We start from the raw sequence: 21,832 nt of genomic DNA on the forward strand, positions 1-21,832 counted from the left end.
ATCGGATTGACCAATTGAAGTCTTTACAAGCGCGCACACTTCAATGCAATACGTCAGATATGGAACAATCAAAGAGTTATAATCATAGAGTTGTAATAATAGCAAAGTGTTCTAATTCAGTGAACCTTTAACCTTAAACTCTAGAAACAGTTGGGTCAAAAATTACCCAAATTGGGTCAAGAATGGACCGACCCAACTTTTTTAGTTCTTTATCCCCAAAAATTGGGCCACATTAAATTAATAACCCTCAAAGCAACTCCATTTTTGTGTTGTTTCGTGGGTTAGTCATTTGACCAAACTTTTTGTGTTCGTTGAATAACCCGATTGAATTGGGTCCAAAATGAATTGACCCAACTTTTTCAGGTATTAAGCTCAAAATGTTGGGTCAAATTAAATTAATAACCCACAAAGCCACCCAATATTGTTGTTTTTTGTGGGTTATTATTCTGACCCAGCTTTTTTGCGTTCATCGAATAACCCAGTTGAACTTTTTGAGGTATTTAAGCCTAAAAGTTGGGTCAAGTTAAGTTAAAAGCCCATGAATCAACCCAATTTTGGAGTTGTTTTGTGGGTTATTCATATGGGGTTAATTGAATAACCCAAAAAGTTGGGTCGGTCCCTTTTTGACTCAATTTGAGTGAATGTATTACAGCTATGGTTTCTTATACATGATGATTAACTCTTTGACTGCCAAAAACGTTAAATAACATTTAGTAAAATCCTATGGAGGAGTGCCAAAGACGTTAAAATACGTTTTCTTTCAAAACAGAGGTGAAACTAACCATTTTCTATTGTTGATTACTGAAAAACGGAATAAGGTAGAAACAAACTTTTTTTTCTGATGAAAGATGAGAGTCCAATCTTTCATTTGGTAGTATGTGTGTTTCCATAGTCCAAACACATAATTTTCTGTGGACCTTGAAAGATCAGTCAAAAATGCTTAAATCGGCTGGCACCCACGGCATCCCTTTTCTGAAAACGTCTGGCAGTCAAAGAGTTAAGTGTTCATCAGTAACACCTAGAAATGTGATTTCTGTTCCCTTCCCTGTCAATGTTGCGTCAACATTTAGCTTTGCGAATATTTGAAGACAGTCTGATAGCGTTGAACCACTTCATAATATTCTGAAACACATTCTCGACTACTTGCGCATGATTTACATTTTTGCTGGCAAAAAATAAACAACATATATTTTAACAATGTAGAAACAGTTATAATGTAATCTACGTAAAGAAAGAAAAGTTGTGGTCCAAGGACCAATCCTTGAGGTACCCCAAAAGTTACAGTACAGTATTTCGATTGTTTGCTATTACAACTAAATGCTTTCTGTCTTCTTTGCTTTTATATGAAAAAGGCTAAATTTGGAAATGGTTTTCATTTGACAGCGACGACATATTTCTTCTATTTCGCTTTAATTCCCACGTAAAATTCCAACTTCCAAGTGAGAATTCCTGTAATTTCGCAAAGACGAAACAGTCATTTCCTTCCTGTTTGTTTACTAGGGATCCAGGTATTGTTCAATTAGTCGGCTCGACATCACTGGGAATAAACCTTGCTGAAGGAATCACATTTTGACAGATTTATTGCCGTTTTTTTTCCCGGCGGTAGCGTCTTAAGAGAGCGCGGCTCTTCGTAGAGGCTGCGAGTGCAAAGACACGAGTCAGCAGTAGGTCAGAAAGCAGTAAAACACAACACAGCGCTGTCAGGGAGCGGGTGAGATGATGAGAGGCAAAAGGGTGAGACACACAGCTGTGTGTGAGACAGATGGCTTACTCAGCATGTCATCTCTTTTCTCTTTCAGGGCTACCATCGATCCAACCACTTCATCGCCTCTCAGGGTGAGTGTCCCATCATGTGTGTGTGTGTGTGTTGTGATGCTGAGCTGGGGTGTAATAAATTAGGGATTATGTAGCCAGTGAACCCACTCATGCACAGGCAGATTCAAAGGTGTTATTGTTCCTGGATTGTTAGGGTTGCTTAATTAATCATGGAGGAAGCAGATAATTAACGCATTAGTCGGATCTTCCCGCGCTCAGCGGCCTCCATTGTTGCAAAGAGAACATGCATTTCATCCACGTCATTTGCCACGAACTCCGAACACTGTGAGCGTTCGGAAAATTCCGCTCCACTGACTCCAAATTGTTAGGAGGCGTGTCATCTCCTTGGCAGCTCCTGTCACCGAGTCACTCAAGATCGCTCTTTCACAGAGATGAAACTGGGAAGGAAAAAAGATGCCAATAGGCTTCCTGCCTCACTCCCATCTTGTTTTAAAGTTGCTTCTTGCTCTTTTAAACGTCTGGAAGATGATTGATGATCCTCCAGGCTTTCATCATCATCTACTGTTGTTTTGTCACCCGTGGCATCTTCCTCCTGCCGGGAATTCTCCTATATAGCTTTATTAACGGCACAATCTCGTGAGCTCCTGCCATCAGAGGAAGGACACGAAGGTCCCAATAACGCACGATGCAGCAGAGATGACAGCTGTTTGATGCTGTTCTTTCTTCCTCCCCTCTGCCTCTACCAGGACCCAAGCAGGAGACGCTCTACGATTTCTGGAGGATGGTGTGGCAGGAAAATTGTTTCAGCATTGTCATGATCACTAAACTGGTGGAAGTCGGCAGGGTAAGAAATATACACCCTCGTCTCCCATCTGAACTAACTGCACTAAGATAGACTATGGTTGTTTGTGAATGAGCTGTTGTCACCCAAGTTCCATTCCCTAACATAATAGAGGTGTTTTTCCCTCCCAATAATAACAATGATATCCCAATATGAGATAAGATTGCACAATAATTATGAAATAAAACATCTCAATTGTCATTTAGGCACTGATTTAACCCTGGAGAACCCACGGGGTCAAATTTGGCCCCTATAAATTCTGCTACTCAAATAACAAAGACCTTTTTTTTTTTTTTTTTTTTTTACAAATTTAACTTCAAAAGTCCATCGTGCCACTTCTGACCCCTGCACGGGGCCTTCTAGTGGATGAATATTGCACTTACATGATGAGCCAGAGTGGTGGTGACAAGATGGCTAAAATGCAACAAATAAAACAAAAACATTATATTGTTCAATGTAGCTGTGTATTTGATTGATTATTTTCTTAAATTCTAAATAGTTTACTGACAGTTTTTGTTATTCTGATTTTTCGAAATGATACCCCTAAATCCCAAAGGGTCAGATTTCGCCCTAATCCTAAATTAGGGAATAAATTGAAAAAACATATATTTTGGTGTTCAGTGAATTTATAGCAGTCATTTAATGTATAATTCATAATTTTCCAAAGAAGAAAAGGGTTCTTGGGTTCTCCAGGGTTCAAGTACACGGAGAATACTGAGAGACCAATATCATACTACTACTACTACTAATAATAATAATGGTAATAACTAGACTAAGTGCCATTTCTGCAGAAATTGTGTGGGAATGCTGAAAGTTGAATGCTAAGATGAATGCTTATAAAGTAAAGTGAAAGATAAATTATGTGAAAATTTTGAAAAATATTAATTGTAGATAAATGAATAAAAAGAACACTTGAACTGCAATCTGTCTAAGGTGGGACTTGAACCATCGCCTCCTGTTTACCGGTCAAAGCTTATTGTGGGAATGTTTTCAGCATTCCCGCAATAATAATATACGTATATCTCAATTGTTATGTAACAAAAAACGACACAGTTGCCACATTCTTCAAGTCACACTTTTTTTCAACATAGTTTGACTGCAAATTGTATATCGTAGCTGTCCTGTGACAAACACTTATTTTCCATTTTTGTTATTGTTTAAATACATATTGTTTTTTTTTGGATGAAACTGTAAATGGTTTTCAAAGGACGACGAAAATATGTAAAAATTAGAGCTCGGCTGGCATTTGTATTGGCAATTCCTTTGGTGCATTACCACCAGTGGCCAGCAGGTTTTTAATTTGGTGCTGATGCTGATTTGGGACACCTGTCCTTAATGGAGGCCTACCTCTTCTCTTTGCCTTCTACCATAAGAGTCCCATTTTCCCAATCAGGTTATTACCTCGATGGATGGTTAAAATCACACCGTTTTTGAACACACCCACAATTTGGATTTCCATTTGGAAACTACTGTGAGAACAGTCAACAAATAAGCAGTGGCTGTTTTCAGGGTGAGACCAAATAATACCTCCTTTATGCTACTAGTTTACGGTTGATTACGCTGTTTCATGAAGCTGTTTCAAACAACACAACCCACACATCCCACCAGACATCATCCTCCCTTTTACTCAAATGAAAATTGCAAACTCTTTATGGCCTATAGTATTTGAACACAAAATGTCAACATCAGCAACTATCACTCGCATCCGATACACAATAAAATGGTGGCAGCAGCCATGACAGATGGACTATAAAGTGTAACCTGGTCACATACAATAAACAAAAGTAGTTGAGACTGACTCAACAGCGCTTCCGCTTTTTGTTCTCTCCATTCTGCTTCAATTGCTTCATGACTAACAAGATGGTTGATGGTGCAATATTTTTCATATGCAGGTGAAATGCTGTAAATACTGGCCTGATGACAGCGAGATGTACGGTGATATCAAAATCACCCTGCTTAAAACGGAGACGCTTGCCGAATATACAGTCCGCACTTTTGCCTTGGAGAGGGTGAGTTGATGGATGAGTTTGAATAATTATTGTGTGCAGGGCGAAGGCCTTCACTCATATGTTATAATACATTATGAACATTTTTATTATATTTTATTCCTGACACTACTGTTACTCCTTACACTTTTTTTTTTTTTTTACAGATTTTCAGCATGTTACAAAAAAATTGCTCTTTTCAGGCATATATTTTTCTCATGACAAAAATCTACGGAGGGGGTTTCGAAAATTTCACATTTTTCACTCAAAATATTCCCATTCATTCCCAACGGCACATTCAACATTACACATTTACATCACTTCAAAACATTCAGCTCATTCAATTCACCTTGGGATTTTCAACATGCCAAAAATTCCCACTTACCAAAAAAAAAAAAGGTCACCATTAAAGTACCCATCCAAAAATTTAAAAATAAATACATAAATAATAATAATAATAATTCGTTTTTTTGGGGTGGGGGGGGGGTTCTGAAACGCAAAATGTTTTAAAAATTTCCAAATTTAAAGCCCAAAATTGTGATTTTTTTTTTTTCACCTCTAGTTTCTACATTTTAAACTGTTCAGCTTGGCCATACCAAAGTTTATTTTTTTTCAAAAGAAAAGCCAAAATGATGTTGTTGTTTTTTTCCTCTACTCTAATTTCTACTTTTTTTTTTACCAATTCGAACTTTAAACCATTCATCTTATCCCTACCCATTTTTTTTTATTTTAAAATAAATGCAAAAATTAAGATTATTTTTGTTTATCACCTGTCGAACTGTTCTAACTTCAAACCATTCAGTATATTTTTTTCTTTTATTTTTTTCCTCTAACTACTACATTTTTTGAGCGATTCAAATTGTTACAACCTTAAACTGTTCAGCTTATCAGTTCTTTATATTTCAAAATTAAAGCCATATATTAAAAAATTGTGTTTGTTTTTCTCCTCTAATTTCTACATTTTCACCTTCAACATGTTCAGCTAATTCAGGTCAATGTATATCATTCTATGTCATTCACTATCATTCCAAATGATTTTTCAATCAGCCTCTCAGCCTTTACACACAATTTCTCCAGAAATTGCATTCTCTACATGGTACATGAAATCAAATTTACACAAAAAAAAGGGAAAGGGTTTTAAAAAGCGGTTCCGTTGTAACTGCTCGCCCCAAAAAAGTCCCATAGAGACGCGAACATCCGGGGACAAAAAAAATGCCATTTCGGCGTGTAACCGATCCAGAATGTAAAGACTTACTCTATCCCTGCTTACTTAGCGGTGAGCTTTCCAATGGTACATTGAAGTGGTTATGGCAAGGTTGGGATAGGGCTTATTTTTGCTCCATCACTTTCTGTGGATCATTAGGAACGGCAGTCGACTTTCTCGCTTACCTGCTGAAGTAAGCCTTCAAATTAGAACTAGTGTGTTAGAAACGGATTAAATACTCGACAGGGTTGGCTGCTGATAGGCTTGAGGGTCACGTTTTAATCTGTGAAGAATTAACAGTCATTATAGAGACGCCGCTGCTTGCAATTCCAGCGCGGCTGTTCTAGAGTTTGGCCCGGTTGGCCTTCTTTGCCGTCTGTCAATCTCCTGGGGGAGCCTCACTGGAGGAGCTCCAAGCATCTCCCAAAGTGACAGCGGCACAAACACAGCATTATCAACACACTGTCACACTCGCTCTTTCGTAAGCATACTGCGCTGTTTATTCAAATCAGCAAGAATTTGGGAGCCGCTGACAGCTTGTTTTTGCGAGTCTAAGCAGGGTGTGGGGGGGCGGATTTCTGTCTTCAACAAATCTTTGCTCTGCAGCTTTTACTTTGTCGTCTCCGTATAGAGGGAGAAATTGTGGTGTGACTGCAGCCAGCACCCCCTTGAGCTCAGAAGGCCTGAGTTATTCCTTTCCACGTCTGTAAAACTGCATCTGCTGCGAGTCTGCGATGCCCTGAGGCCCAACTGTCCTAGAAGACCTAAGACCCCATATAAATAATGCCCACAGCCAAGAAATCTGTCACATCTATCACAGAGGAGGGGTGGGGGGGACATCACTGAATAGATGGGAGCGCATCTCAAAAAAGGGCCCCGTGGCTCTGATGCAAAATGCTGTGTTTTACACGCTCATGTTAACTATGTTTTTGTTGACAGAGAGGATACTCAACCAAGCATGAGGTCCGTCAGTTTCACTTCACATCCTGGCCTGAGCACGGGGTGCCCTATCACGCCACTGGTTTGCTGGCCTTTATACGAAGGGTAAAAGCCTCTACCCCTCCTGACGCCGGTCCTGTGGTGGTCCACTGCAGGTAACGTTCTTTTCAGCCTATAAAACCAAAGGTATCATATTAAATACAAGACAGTTTGAGCCCTCTATTTCATGAGTACAATGGGTTTTTTTTCCAACATTAAAACCCTGTTCGAGGGCAGTGTCACCTGGCCGATGCAATAATGCCCCAACTGAGAAAGGAATACTTATTAACTCATTGACGGCTATAGACGTCAAAAATTCATTTGAACTACTTCTATTAGTTATACATTCTTTCCACTTTTGTTAACAAGAGTATGAAAACCTAGAAAAAAAATATTGTACATTTAGAACAGATAAAAAATTTGGGATTAATCGTGAGTTAACTAGTGAAGTCATGCAATTAATTACGAAAAAAATTAATCACCTGACGCCCCTAATTTTTAACAATCTTTTCTTCTTTAAAAAAAAAAAAAAAAAGTAATTTTATTTTAATTTTTTGTTTTTAATAATCTTCTCTTTTTTAAAAAAAAAGATTATTAAAAATTAGGGGCGTCAAGTGATTACATTTTTTAATCAATTAATTGCATAACTTCACTAGTTAACTCACGATTAATCACAAATTTTATATCTGTTCTAAATGTACAATAAAAAAATCTAGGTTTTCATACTCTTGTTAACAAAAATGTTAAACCAATAGAAATAGTTCAAATGAATTTTTCACGTCTATAGCCGTCAGTGGCAGTGAATGAGTTAATAGTGGGAAAGGTTTCTGATTTTGGGGAATACTAATATGTTTGATATGTCTGTTTATTATTATACAGTTATAAATGTACAAATTTAAAGCATTGTGACTGGATGTATCAAATATGACTCAAATCAATGCATTGATTGGTCAAAAACCATGCCCACATTTCAACCTCTGCAAAGTTTTTGCAAGAATTACACACAACTCAGTAACAGTAGTGATGAGACAAGCACTTAAACCACTTGAAGTTGAAAAAAAAAACAACTGTATAAATGCAGCCAAGTGCCATGTGTAATTAACCTATTCAGCATAACGAAATTGCATTCCCCTGCCACACAATGAAATACAGTTTATTTTTTCAAACGCTGCATTGACCTTGGATTTCCATGTCAATGGCAGGTGCTATTCTCTTGATTACATTTATCCCGCTGTTATTAAAATGATACATTTTGTTACACTCAAGCATGGCTTAGGTTTTCTTAAAGGTAACTTAGTATCTTCTTGGTTGCTAATAGGACAGCGGCAATGGGTGACCAGACAAGAAATACATCCAGTTACCTTCACTTTTTTTTTTAACTTCTATTCCATCTAACATCTTTCCTGCTAGTCGCTAACACTTAACATCCAGATAACATAACAACAAGTCCAAGATAACACTCTCAGTCAAGCAACGGCGGAGTTTGCACGCCACCAGAAGAGAAACGACTTTGATCCTTGAGGCGCCAGCAGTCCTCTTTGATTTGCGCCTTTCAAATTGGGTGGAGCGCCAATAGACGGCAACAGCTGCGTGCTTGAATTATTGAAAGGCCAAGTCCAAAGACGCGCAAGGTTCTGTTGATGTTCTGTCTTTGTGTGGCAGTGTGGGGGCGGGCCGCACAGGCTGCTACATCGTGCTGGATGTCATGTTAGACATGGCCGAGTGTGAAGGTGTGGTGGACATCTACAACTGCGTCAAAACCCTCTGCTCGCGGCGCATCAACATGATCCAGACGGAGGTCAGATCAACACGGGTTACACATCCATCCGTCCGTTTTCGCGACCATTTATATCCTCGCTCAGCTGATTTTCGGTGCGAGGCGGAAGGCTAATTAGTACAATCTGAATGACCTATGACCAGTTATTATAAAGTGTAACCAAAACAGAATCGGACCAAGGATTGAACCCTGTGGGATGCCGATGAGACGATTTTTAAAAGTAGATTTTTGTATTTGAACCCACTGAGATTGATTAGTGAGATATGATTTAAACCAGTTAGAAGTAAAGGGGGAACATATAAGTTTAAAAAAAAAAAATCCCCAAGTTTAAATCTTAAATGCACATCTAGGCTTCTTGTTAGGAAATCCAGTAAGTCTGCTTTTTATTGTTGTCGGCCTATTTCCCTCTGGGCCAATAGTAAAGGTCAACCTTGTCAAGGTGTGCGCAGCGTAGGCACGTCCTGTTGTTTAGATGTGCAGAGGATTTGCATATTCAACATTATGCAAATCCAACATTGGCATTGCTGTTTATTACATTTGTAGCCATTTGCCGCTTTCCCTTAATTAAAACCCTTACCATCGGTGAATGTTTGTTTTCTTGAACGTGTGTGTTTATAGTACTACAATAGCTTTGTAACACAACCATCATGTTTCATTTAGAACAAGGAAGGTCATTGAGTTTTAGCCACTGTGCTATTGAGTACATTAATGGTGCCTATTTTTTCCCACAATTCTCCATTCCTGAGGAAGGCCTTCTTAAAGCATACTAATCCATGCCAGACCTGTTATATTAGATTGTGCGTGTGGATGAATAATACATTATTTGTGTTTCTGAAGTTCTTCTCTGTTTGCCTACAGGAGCAGTATGTTTTCATCCATGATGCCATTTTGGAGGCTTGCTTGTGCGGCGAGACGGCCATCCTAGTGAACGAGTTCTCGGTCGCCTACAGAGAGTTACTGAGAGTGGATTCCCAGAGTAATTCCTCGCAGCTTCGTGAAGAATTTCAGGTCAGTCTTGTTTTGTGATGTGTGACCCAATTGCAATCTGTTTTGGCACTTGTGGAGCCTCAATTTGTTCACATTTTGAAATGTTTTTTTCTCATAGTAAACCATGGAAACAAGAAGAAAATCTTTCATAGTCAAACTGTCGCCTTTAAAAAATAGTTCTCAAAATGTTAACTCATTTGCTCCCAAAAACGTTTAAATATGTTCTATTTTAAATATTACCATGCTTCCAAAGATGAATTTATATGTTTTTGTTTTGTTTTTAATGCTAGCACATACAGAAGGCTTTGATGCAGCCTCTGAACTGAAGAGAATGCTTGAAGCAATGGTAGTTATTACAAAAATGGCCAGCAGATGGCAGAGTATAAGAGATCAACCAGGGCCAAGTTGCAAAAAAGCTGTTTTCCCCACAGATTTGTAAATAATGATGAGACTTGCAAAACGAAAACAGATAGAAATGTACTTTTTTCCTGACGAAAGAAGACACTCTAATCTTTCTTTTGGTAGGTTCCATGTTTTTATAGCAATAGATCACAATATTCTGTGGACCTTGCAAAATTTGTCAAAATCCAGTAAAACAGCCGGGAGCGAAGAGGGTTGCTTCAGTGAAAATGGCTAACATGTAACATTTGATTTTGCCATTCTTCACTGTCATTAAAGTTTTAGAAGATGTCAATCAGTCCATAATAGAACAGTATAAAATCTAAAATATATATTTGTGTATGTCAGGCAGGTCGACTTCATTCATCGCGTTATTAATTTCATAACTCTCATCAAGGTTATAATAGATGATAATTAACAAAAACACTAAAATTGGAGAGAGAGAAAATCATTTACAAAATAAAATCGAAAATGCTTTTTTTTTTAAACAAAAAACAAGAACTAAAAAAATGCATTCACAAAATAAAATACCAAAAAAAAGTTTTTAAATGATTTTAAAAAATAACTAACTGAAACCACCTCCTGCGTTTATAAAATTTACTTAATTACAATAACAGCAAAAATGTCATTGAGTTTTGTTTTTGTCAATATCATACATGAGCTTTCTGTGTTCATTTTAAATGTGTTTATTTTGGTAGGTCATTTGTTTCAGAATTGTAGTTTACTTTATTTCACAATGCTTTGTGACTTTTTAATGTTGTACTAAACATATAATCCATATATTTAAAAAACAACAACCTTAAACCTTAAACTAATACTTACACTAATGAAAACAAAATTAAAACAAAGCATTTTCAAAAAATAAAATAAAAACTAACAATTTGGCTCTAAAACTAATTAAAACTGACTGAATTAAAAAATATATATATAAAAAATTCAACTTTAACAGAATATTTTTCCCCAAAATGTTGGAAAACAGTCAAAAAGTCCAATTAAGGTTCAACTCTATTTATCAAACACCATCTGTGCAAATCTCCTCAAAGGCTGATCAATACTAACTTATATCAGTGCAGCATTGTATACCTTTGTAGATAAACTTCACCTCCTCATGTTATGCATTATAAACAAAAAAATGAAAACAAAATGCCCATCTTGTAATGATACTCAACAAACCAAAATTAATTCTGAGGGTTTCTTTCTTGGCCCAGCCACGCCTTTCCACAATGTTCTACGTAATCATGCTAATGAACAACAATAAACACCGAAATGCAATAAAAAGGTGTTATTTTCTTGTTGCAGGCAATAAAATAAAAATGTGACCTTTAGGCAGGTTTTACTTGGCTCCATATTGCACTGGAAGCATCCTGTAGTTCTTCAGTTGAAACAACAATAACGCGATAGGTAGTGACTACAGCTGCTCTGCTTTATTAAAATATTTTGAAATGTGCACAGAAAGCAGGAAGTAGCTTAATGAGCTTGTTTTGTTGTGTTTGCGCCACATGTGCTTCCACAGAAGCGTGTTTGTGTGTGTGTGAGTGTGTGTGTGTGTGTGTATTGTGCAACATGATTATAGTGCCACTTCACTGTGTGACTGCATTAAAATCTTTGGTTGGGAACAACACGGTCACTGCACGTTTTATTAGATGTTGATAAGGAGAGAAGAGAACCAGCTGTGTTCTCACATGCTCCTCTTGGCTGCCACCCCCCCACCTCCCCCCTCCCTCCCCAATCCTGCTGCGGTGCTCGTATAGACCGCCAACCGCAATGAATCCCGCTTTAGCATTTCAAAGTGAAACTGGGGAAGCTCGTGCGCTTCCTTTAATTTGATGCGGTTTCATCCTTTCTGTTCTACATGGGAATTATGAAGCATGTATGTTCGGGATTAGGAGCATGTGTGACCAGCGTGATGCTATAATTGCAAACATGCCTTGCATTGATGCTGCCGTCTTATCCAACTGTTGTTGAGAAGCCTCCCCGACACCCAATAAGCGCTTTGCTTTTTTTTTTGCTTTGTGCCAAATGTCTGCCGAGTTCTATCATTGATGTGGAGCCTTGCCAGGTTTGTTTGTCAGCTTGCAGAATTACACAAAAGATGCCATTATTATACTTGGAGGATGGCTAGCATTTGTCTTAAAAGACAAGATTTGTGCAAAAAAAAATTTTTTTAATTGTGGAGCCCCAGACTTGACATAGAATTTGTTTTATTTATTTTTATTTTTATTTTATTTTTTAATTTTGGCCATAATATAGATACGAAATGTGCACGAAATGCTAATTTATGACCACAGAATACAAATTTGTAGCCACAAACTGGGGTTTCACCGTATTGAGATTTTCTTCCTTTAACTCATTCAAACACAAAAACGTGTAAACACATTTTTTTAATACTTTGTCCTTCACTCCCAAAAACATGTTGACATGTTTTTTTTAATGTTTTTTTTTTTTAATCCAAGACTATACAGAAGGCTTTGATGCAGTTTCTGACATGAAGAGGGGCCTTAAAGCAATGGTAGTTGTTACAAAAAACGGCCAGCAGGTGGCAGCAGAGTATAAGAGATTAGCCTGGGCAATGATGCAACAAGCTCTTTTTGTCAGTCTTTTCACCAGGAATGGGAATAATGATGAAACTTAGCTATATTCTAATGCTAATTAAAAAATATATATATATTTTTTAATTCCTGATGAAAGAAGAGACTCTAATCTTTCTTTTGCTAGGTTCCATGTATTTATATATAATTCTGTGGGCCTTGCAAAAGCAGTCAAAATCCAGTAAAACAGCCGGGAGTTGCTTCAGTGAAAATGACTGGGAGTGAAGGATTTAAACTGCACCTCACCATTTTAACATCTCCATTCACAGACACTAAACTCGGTGACGCCGCACCTGGATGTAGAGGAGTGCAGCATCGCCCTGTTGCCCAGGAACCGAGAAAAGAACCGCAGCATGGACGTTCTTCCGCCTGATCGAGCCCTGGCCTTCCTGGTAACGACAGAGGGGGAGAGCAACAATTATATCAACGCCGCTCTGGCCGACAGCTTCCACCAGCAAGCTGCCTTTATCGTGACCCCGCACCCGCTGCCCGGCACCACGGCCGACTTCTGGAGGCTGGTCTTTGACTACGGCTGCACGGCGGTGGTCATGCTCAACCAGCTGAATCAGTCCAATTCCGCCTGGGTGAGGTCATAGTGTTGAATGAATTAATTAATTTGCGATAGATCGATATGTTTTTTTTCCAGGGCTGACACTGATTATTAGTAGTCAAGGATGCCAATAACTGATATTTGCTGCCGATATCAATTTTCACTAAAAGGGAAAATGTTGGCAGTAAAAATAAAAAAAAATAGAAACTCCGGCTCTTTTTTTAAAGCCTATGTTTATTGAACAACGTTTAGGGTTTGTAAAATATTGGAGTTTAAAAAAAATCTTGGTCAATAGACATCTTTGTTTTAAAAATCTAAAAAGTTTAGGGATCTTCCAGGGGCAGTAACATGTCTTCAAGGTTAAAAACTTAAATAGCTCCCTATAAGCCGCGTTTCTAGATGAAGAATTTGTAAAGGCTAACCAGTAGAGTGGATCAAAAATAGGCAAAGGAAGATTATTAAGAGAATTGTTTTTGTGGAAGAGACTTAAGCCGAAAATGCATCGTCGTCGCTCATGAAGGTAAGACCGGGAGTTTGTCGGGCCGGCGGAGTACCTACCCTCGAGTAGGACCTCAGCTCGTCCCTGCAAGTTCTTGTAAATGTGGCCCGGTTGGGAAGGCGACTGCAGTGGAGACGCACACATAGGGGGCTGGCACCGTATATTTACCCCGAAGTTCCTGCGGTGGAAACGCAGCAAATTGCTTACTACAGTAAATAAAACAAATTGTTAAGTTTAAAAAAAAAACATTTTTTTTAATAATTAGTTCCCCAAAAAAATTTCCCCCTGAACACTTTTTTCAATGGATCTCTTATTGGCTGTATGATTCTCCAAAATGGCCGATGCCGATATGTGTCAAAATGCTGAATATCGAATATAGAATGAATGGATTTTTATCTTTATTGTTATTGCTCATGTAGATGTACAGAGCAACGAAATTGACTGAACAATCACATCCCATTCATGAAAAATGAAAAATAATGACCAACAGGGGAGCATAGTGTGAGCATGGAAAAAAATAAATAAATAAAACTAAGCAGATTACAGACATGAACTTTGATGAAAACGTTACCTTTGACTTACAGGGCACCAGTTGACACTTTCTCCGTAGTTTTTACATCACTCTGAACTCTTTTTTTTTTTTTTCGCACCCTCTGCCATCACTCCATCTGTGTCGTACTGTGCTTGGGATTAGTTCCTTCATGCCATTTTGTCTGCCTTTGATCCCTGACCACATTGATCTCAAGGAACGACTAGATAACACCCGCCCTACTTTTTCCTTCCCCCTCCTCAAGTTCCATCTCCGGAGAATAGGCTCGTACTGCCCTCCAGCCCCATCGCAGGCTTCTTTTTGTTGGCGCCCCACTTTTTCAATCTCAGACTAGAGCATGCCGCATGTCTTCTCTCCTCCTCCTCCTCCTCCACACTATTGCCTGTTAGATTTTAATTGTGTTTCATGTCGTCGCGACAACACAGAAGGAAATATCAGTCGTGATCAAGATGAAAAAGGTGCAAAAAATATATTGAAAATGTGAGAGATAATGAAAGGCAAGCCGTTTGAAAGTAGACGCCGCTCAAGATTGCATTTACAAATGAAACACTTACAAACTTTGCATAATCAAACTTGGCCCGCTACAAATTGAAAATACAAATGTCATTGTGTCGCCAGGTGAAAACGCGGTAGCTCACGCTAAATCATTAATCTTGGTCAAAATTGCTCCGAGTTAGTCGAGAGGCTTCTTATGTTTAAAACATGCGAGCCCTTTATGCTGGCTTCTGTAACGCAGATATGCAATAACTGCAACATGTTGAGTCGCTACTGTAGGTAAGTTTCTCCCTGTTTTTATCAACTCGCTGGGAAAAAGAAAACAATCTTGTTTCTTTCAGTGCAGTGCAGCACTTCTTGGATCCAGCCTGAAAATAGAGCTGTTGCCACTTTTTTTGGCAAGTTTAATCACAATACTCTGTTATGAGCGCTGTTGGGGAGTTAATTTGAGGGATTGGAGTTCTCCCGCCTCCCTTCTTGCTGCAATCTCATAAAGAACATTACAGCTCCCCATCTCATTCTTCTTCTCTGCTATTATTAACAGCAGCCTGCTGCGTCCGGCCGGCCGGGCACCTCCTGTTGTTCCATTGCTCCTGTAACCCGTGTGAAATACAGGCTGGCTTTAAATGCATCAGCTCTTCCCTGTATAGCAAATGAACCAAAAAGTCAACCTTAAACATTTCTTGACAATAATTTTGGGACTGATGAACAGAATTCCCACATATGTTGTTTCTACCCTTTCTTGTGGGAATGCTGAGGCATGTGTTATTGTGATTTTTATTCTGCACAATGTTTTGCCCTAAAACAACTCCACCGTTCAAATTTCAACTTGCTACGCCTTCCGGGGTATTTATCGTCTGATTCCACATTACTTACAGTATTCTCACAATTTGAGTACAAATGCAATATTGAATACTAATCATTGTCAAATTATTTCACTATTAATACTTTGTAATTTTCACATAATTTATTTTTCAATTGAAAGAAAAAAAAGAATAAAAATAGCTGAATTCTTATGAAGTAAATTTACTTCATAAGAATTCAGCTTAGCATTCAGCTATTAGCATTCAGCTATTAGCATTTAGCTTTTAGCATTCCCACACAATTTCTGCATAAATTGCACTTAGTCCAGTTATTATTATATCAGGCGCTTTTTATTCTCCACACTTTATTGCCGTTCATCAACTCACACATAATACAAATTTCAATTTGCTTCAAAAATTCACGTTGGTAAAGTGCATTGTCCGGTAACTAGGAAGTTGCAGGTTCAAATCCCACCTCCTACTGTACATTGCAAATATATGCATGACTGTTATGATATACATGTATCCCAACTTACTATCATATCAGGAAATAATTAAATAATCATTTCAGTGAAATTATTAAATGCATGTTCGCTTTCAGCGTCTGATGACACTTTTCAAAATAAATATGCCATTAGCCAATAATTTGAACAAGTCAATTTAGGTCAGTGGTTAGAGCAATTGCTTGCCACCCCAGAGTACCTGGATTCAAACCCGGTTGGAACACATTTTAGTACATTCGAAGGTTCGATACCAACTGACCATCATATCAGGAAATGGATTAAGTTGACTGAAGATGACATCACCTCTTTTCTGAAGCTGAGCTGTGATTGTTTGTTGCCTGAGACCTGAGCAACTGTCATGTCATCTTCAGTCAACAACAAGTGGCAAAATGGCCGCCTTCTGAGATTGATAAGAACTGCTGGATTTTGCTGCTTAACTCATATCCCACTAACGCAATATTAACCAAAATACCGTATTTAGACTAGTGGGGCTGCGTAGAACTTATTATTGTCAAGACATTTTTGGAGACTTCCCGTTTTACGTTTTTTGAATCTTATCATTAAAAAAAAAAAAGTTCCTGGACTGATATAGCAATAGATGTAGTATATATCAAATCCAAACTACAAAAGTGACGCAGTCATGAAACTTTTCAGACACACCTCATATATCATAAATAATTGGTGGGATGCATTGTGGCTGCCTACAAGTTGACATTTCTTCTTTGCTTCCCTTCGTATCAAAGTACTGTGGATACTTTAGTTTTGATTATACATCTGAAATATTCTGATGTGAGTTAATGATGTCTCGTATTGGAAATAGGAAGGGAATAATTTATAACTGGCCACTGGTTGTGTACTTTGGTGTCTGGAACTACCAGATGGAACCAGCAGCGTTTGATGGTGAGAGGGACTTTGGGTAGTCGTCTTCGCGCAAGACCAGCTACCGCCGCTTGATTTGTTTGTTTTGACTGCACATCACAAGCGAGCATACATGCTATGATGTCACATTCCCATAAGGGGAGCAAATTCATTAATTGAAAGGCTTAGGTTTGAATGGTCTATTTTGCTTCTGTTTTATAGGCTTTAGCTTTAATTGCCTGATAAACAAATCCCAGTTCTTTAGCAAGTCTCTTGAGTTATCGAAGCTATACCGTACCCCGGAGTGTAAAACATCTTTACTGTCACCGTTAAGACCGTTTGCTTGGGCGCACTCACACTTTATCTCTCTTATTGATGTATTTTATATCCAAATGGATACTTCATTAGCTCACACTTTAAAAACTTCCTTAGTTCTTTAGGACAGCGTTTTCTAACCTTTTGACCAAGGCGCATATTTTACATTGGAAAAGTCTCCCACTAAACACAAATGGTACTAAAAGTATACATGTATATTGTTATCAGCTTTTTCAAATCTACTTATTTATTTAAGTATGACGGGCAGGCTTGAGCTCTATTTTCATTACTGGCATAAATCATGCAGATGCAGGTTAGACCCAGTGTTGGTAATTTCACAGATGAGCGCAGGCCGGTAGATCTGCGAGAACTAGGGCTGCGCCGCTGCGGGAGTGATCACAGCCAACTTTATTCGTAGAAACTCAAACGGACACCTTTCAGTCCTTTTAATGAGGCTTAAAAATCTTATGATTAACCAAATGTAATACAATAATTCCGAGGGTTTGATGCCAGCTGTTCACATATTTATGAATGAAATATGTCACGTTAGACTTGCTGTCTGCCCTGTGTCCATCTGTGTTAGTCGTGAAGCGCTCCTCCAGGTGCATCTCCTGACTATAGGTTGATACAGGATTGGATTTTCATGCCCATCCCTGACCGGACCATAGTAAAAAAAATAAAATAAAATAAAATACATTTAAAAAATATATTTAAAAAAAAATATTTAAAAAAATATTTAAAAAATATATTTAAAAAAAATATTTAAATAATATATTTTAAGTTGACTCCCATCCCGTGGAAATGCAGTTACACTATTATCAGGGTCTGCCGGTCAGATGTGATGTCTATGAAAAGTTTTTTTCCTAAATGCAAAAATTGCTAAAAATTGACCGGACTCCATTTGTAATGAAATGATCTCGTTGTCCCACCTGTAGCCGTGTGTCCAGTACTGGCCCGAGCCCGGTCTGCAGCAGTATGGCCCCATGGAGGTGGAGTTCCTCTCCATGTCAGCTGATGAAGATGTCATCACGCGCCTGTTTCGGGTCAAGAACGTCACAAGGGTGAGCATCATCAGGGTTTCCCAAAAAAAAAAAAGAATGTCAAATGTCAAATGATCAATACTGAGCTCTCCCAAGAAAAAAAAAAAAAAGAAACACATGCACTTGTCATGTTGCTCCACTCACATGTGATGGTTTATTATTATAAGCTTATTAGAAATGCATGAGCTGTGGACCATATGCGAGTCATCTCAAAGTCAAAGCACTGTAGGCTTGTCTGGGAAGAAGAAGAAGAAAAAAAAAAAGCTGAAGTCTGAGGGGAATGATTTAAATTTCTATACAACTACTTTGTGTGTGCGCCAGCTGAAAGGCTGAATGCATAAGTTGATGGTGGATTTCGACAGACTTGGCCTCTTCATCTTATCTTGCTTTACGGCGCTTACTCAACTGCATCTCTCAACTTCTGGAAATTAATTTGAAAATACAGCCCACAAATTTATGTCAGGTTTATTCATCCACTGTATTATAGCAGTGCTTGGCAAGTTACTTCAAAACTGCAATGTATTACAGTATATCATACATAATGTATATTATGGAGGCTTTCTCTCGGTACGCCGTCTTTTCCCCACATTCTAAAAACATTCATGGTTGGTGTGAATGTGTGTTCTGTTTTAATTCATCTGCTCTGCAAACGACTGGTGACCATTTGGTGGATGAATAATTAAGGTCAACATTATTTTTGCTGTGTCTTTTTGTGCACAAAACTAATTTTCTGCTACTTTTGGATTACATTCACCAAAACAGCTGCTGAATGCTAACGCATTAAACTCAGATTGACTAAATTGATGGCCTTCAACAAAACAAGACCTTAATACAAACTGCTTCACATATTTCTAATTTTTTTCTCAGTCACTTTGTAATTTCACTTTTATTCCTCCTGATATGATGGATCAAAGCCTACTTTGATTTATTCTATCAAACCAATCAGTGGTGCTGCTGTAATGATTGACAAGTATACCACCCAATAATCGCTCACAGTGACTTAACGTAGGCCCATGAAAATTCTGGCTTCTGTCATTGGCCTATCATAAGTCGCCGTTTGTGAGCTGATGATTTAACTCATTTTCTCCCAAAAATTTATAAATATGTTCTATTGTAAATGTTTTAAGTGTCCCAAAGACGTATTTATACGTTTTTCTTCTTCTTCTTCTTTTTAATGCTAGAACATACAGTAGGTTTTGACGCAGCCTCTCAACTGCACAGAACGGTTGAAGCCAGCAGGTGGTAGCAGAATATAAGAGATCAACCAGGGCCATGTTGCAAACAAGCTCATTTGCCCACGGTTTTAAACAGATTTGTGAATAATGATGAAACTTAGCTATATTCTAATGCTAATTGCTGCAAAACAGAAACAGATTTAATAGAAATATACTTTTTTCCCCGATGAAAGAAGAGACTCTAATATTTTTATAGCAATAAAACACAATATTCTGTGAAGCTTGCAAAATCAGTCAAAATTCAGTAAAACAGACGGGAGCAAAGGGGGTTGCTTCAGTGAAAATGGCTGGGAGTGTATGAGTTAATGATATGTTTTTTGTTTTTGTTTTTTACTATTTTTATAGTGATGGGCGAGTACCAATAGTAGGTATCGGTATCAGGCCTTATTTCAAGGTATCTTGTGGCCATTTTACGTTCAGGAAATATAAATTAGAATGAAAAATTGCCATGAATTTAATTTTTTTTTTTAATTATTTGTCTTTTTTTTAATTATTTTTATTTATTTATTTTTTTTAAGTATCAAAAGTACTAGTGTATCGGTATCGTCATCGTTGACTACTCGAGTTGAGTACTTATACTGGTATCAAACATTCCTACTTTTTTCTTGTATTTTTTTTATGTCCAGCCCGCATCTGCTCACAGTAAGGTTAAAATGTATTATAACACATAATAATGAGATTGTAATGTTTACGTTACTGAAAATAATGCTTTACATTACTGTGATATTTATACATTTTTAATTAGACATTTTCATTACAATGACATTTTAGAGAGCATATTTGCCGATGCAAAACATACTGTGAATACAACAAAGACTCACATAGGATATTAATTCAGGTCTCACAGCATTCTTTTGTATTTGTACAGTAAACATGTGAAAAATAGTTGTCTTTAAGGGAATGTTTTGGATTTGCTCTTTTCCCACCACACCAAAATTTGCATACATTAGCTCATGTTTTTCCTCACACACTTCATTATGTTGAATGTGTGTACGCAGGTAAGATTTTATGCACTGAAATCTGCATAAACGCATGCATGAATTCTGCTCCCTGTCAAGCAATTACAAAAGAAAATCTGCATTCAAGGTGTCTCCCCCCGGCCTCCTTTTCACTCACAAGCGGCGCCGCAACTTCCTGTCTTGATTGCCATCCTCACCTCTTTTGTCATCTGCCCTTGAGTTGACCCTCTCTCGCTTGGGCACACGGAATTTTGCAAGCAAAGTGACAACCATGTATGCAGTATGGAGGAAAAGCCAAAGGAATTGCTGTGTAAGCACGTGCATGCGTAAAAGAAAGAAAAAAACAGGCCAGTGTGAGGCCTGTAAAGCAATTCCTCCCTGTGTCATTGGTGTCTTTGCACGGCCAATTTGCATGACTTACACTTCTCAACTGCTCCTTAAGTGTTAGGTGAGTCTTGAGGGCAAGGTTATAAACACGCAGAGACCTCCTTCTGCCACACACACACACACACACGCGCGCGCATTTCCAGTTGGTGTGCCACTTGCTACTGCAGACCCATATATCTCCGAGTCACTGTGCTGACTGAGCACAGCTGAGAATGCCAGCAGGCAACCTGGGGAACGCTCAAACACAACTAGTAAACGACAGTTGCAAAAATAAATAAATAAATACGGATGCAGCTGCAAATACATGAGAGCCAAAAGAAGAAATTCTTTCATTTGCCCGTAGGAATTACAGAGTGACTTGCAATAAAGTGATGATGACAATATCGCAGTACAGCAATTATGCGATTAAAAAATATATATCAGTGTATGTGAAGGTGAATTTGTCCTCAATTACATTAAGCATCTGCCTGGGTTATGATAGTTTGGGATTATTCATTATAGTTATTTTTTTATTTAGTTTCATTTCATTTGAATTTTTATTAGTTTTAGTATTAGTTTTTGTTTTTGTTTTTTAATACAGCAGAACCTCAAGTTGTGAACTTAGTTGGTTCCATGAGTGAATTCATAAATCAAGGTAATATTTGCCATTGAAATAAATGGAAATGCAGTACCAGCCCCAAAAGTAAGTAAGGCTACTTTTTTACTTGCAGCGATTAAAAATAAATACAGTATAATGCTCTTTAGTCCCACTCCTTTGGATCCCCCCCCCAAAAAAAAAAGTAGTTTTTTTTTTACATATTTATTTTTAGTTTTTAGATTAAATTTATATTATTTATTATTTATTATTTATTTATATATATATATATATATATTTATTTATTTTTTGTCAGAGTGCAAATCCTCAGGAAAAAAAGATGAAAGGTAGATGAAAAAGTATTTTAAAAATGCCTAAAAATGTTCAAAAAGCAACAATAAAAGGTCCAAAAACATAGAAGAAAAACTGAAAATTACCATAAAATGTCAGTGAAATTGCCAAAACAGAATTGAATGAAAAAGGCAGAAAATAAACTTTAAAAAAGTAACCATAAAATGTCCAAAAACAA

General features: G+C 37.7%; 1 protein-coding gene across 4 annotated transcripts in view; it reads left to right on the forward strand.

Moving 5' to 3' along the window:
- Positions 1 to 21,832, forward strand: part of LOC144057359 (receptor-type tyrosine-protein phosphatase U) — a 222,660-nt gene that overhangs the window by 193,699 nt on the left and 7,129 nt on the right. For all 4 annotated transcript variants that reach the window (XM_077574819.1, XM_077574820.1, XM_077574821.1 and 1 more), the window contains 8 exons: positions 1,800 to 1,836; positions 2,523 to 2,620; positions 4,510 to 4,626; positions 6,746 to 6,900; positions 8,447 to 8,582; positions 9,420 to 9,569; positions 12,805 to 13,119; positions 18,044 to 18,169. In XM_077574819.1, the coding sequence (XP_077430945.1) occupies positions 1,800 to 1,836; positions 2,523 to 2,620; positions 4,510 to 4,626; positions 6,746 to 6,900; positions 8,447 to 8,582; positions 9,420 to 9,569; positions 12,805 to 13,119; positions 18,044 to 18,169 (1,134 nt within the window). The remainder of the gene's footprint in view (positions 1 to 1,799; positions 1,837 to 2,522; positions 2,621 to 4,509; positions 4,627 to 6,745; positions 6,901 to 8,446; positions 8,583 to 9,419; positions 9,570 to 12,804; positions 13,120 to 18,043; positions 18,170 to 21,832) is intronic.

This window comes from Vanacampus margaritifer, chromosome 9 (genome assembly GCF_051991255.1).
Source record: "Vanacampus margaritifer isolate UIUO_Vmar chromosome 9, RoL_Vmar_1.0, whole genome shotgun sequence".
NCBI lineage: Eukaryota > Metazoa > Chordata > Actinopteri > Syngnathiformes > Syngnathidae > Vanacampus > Vanacampus margaritifer.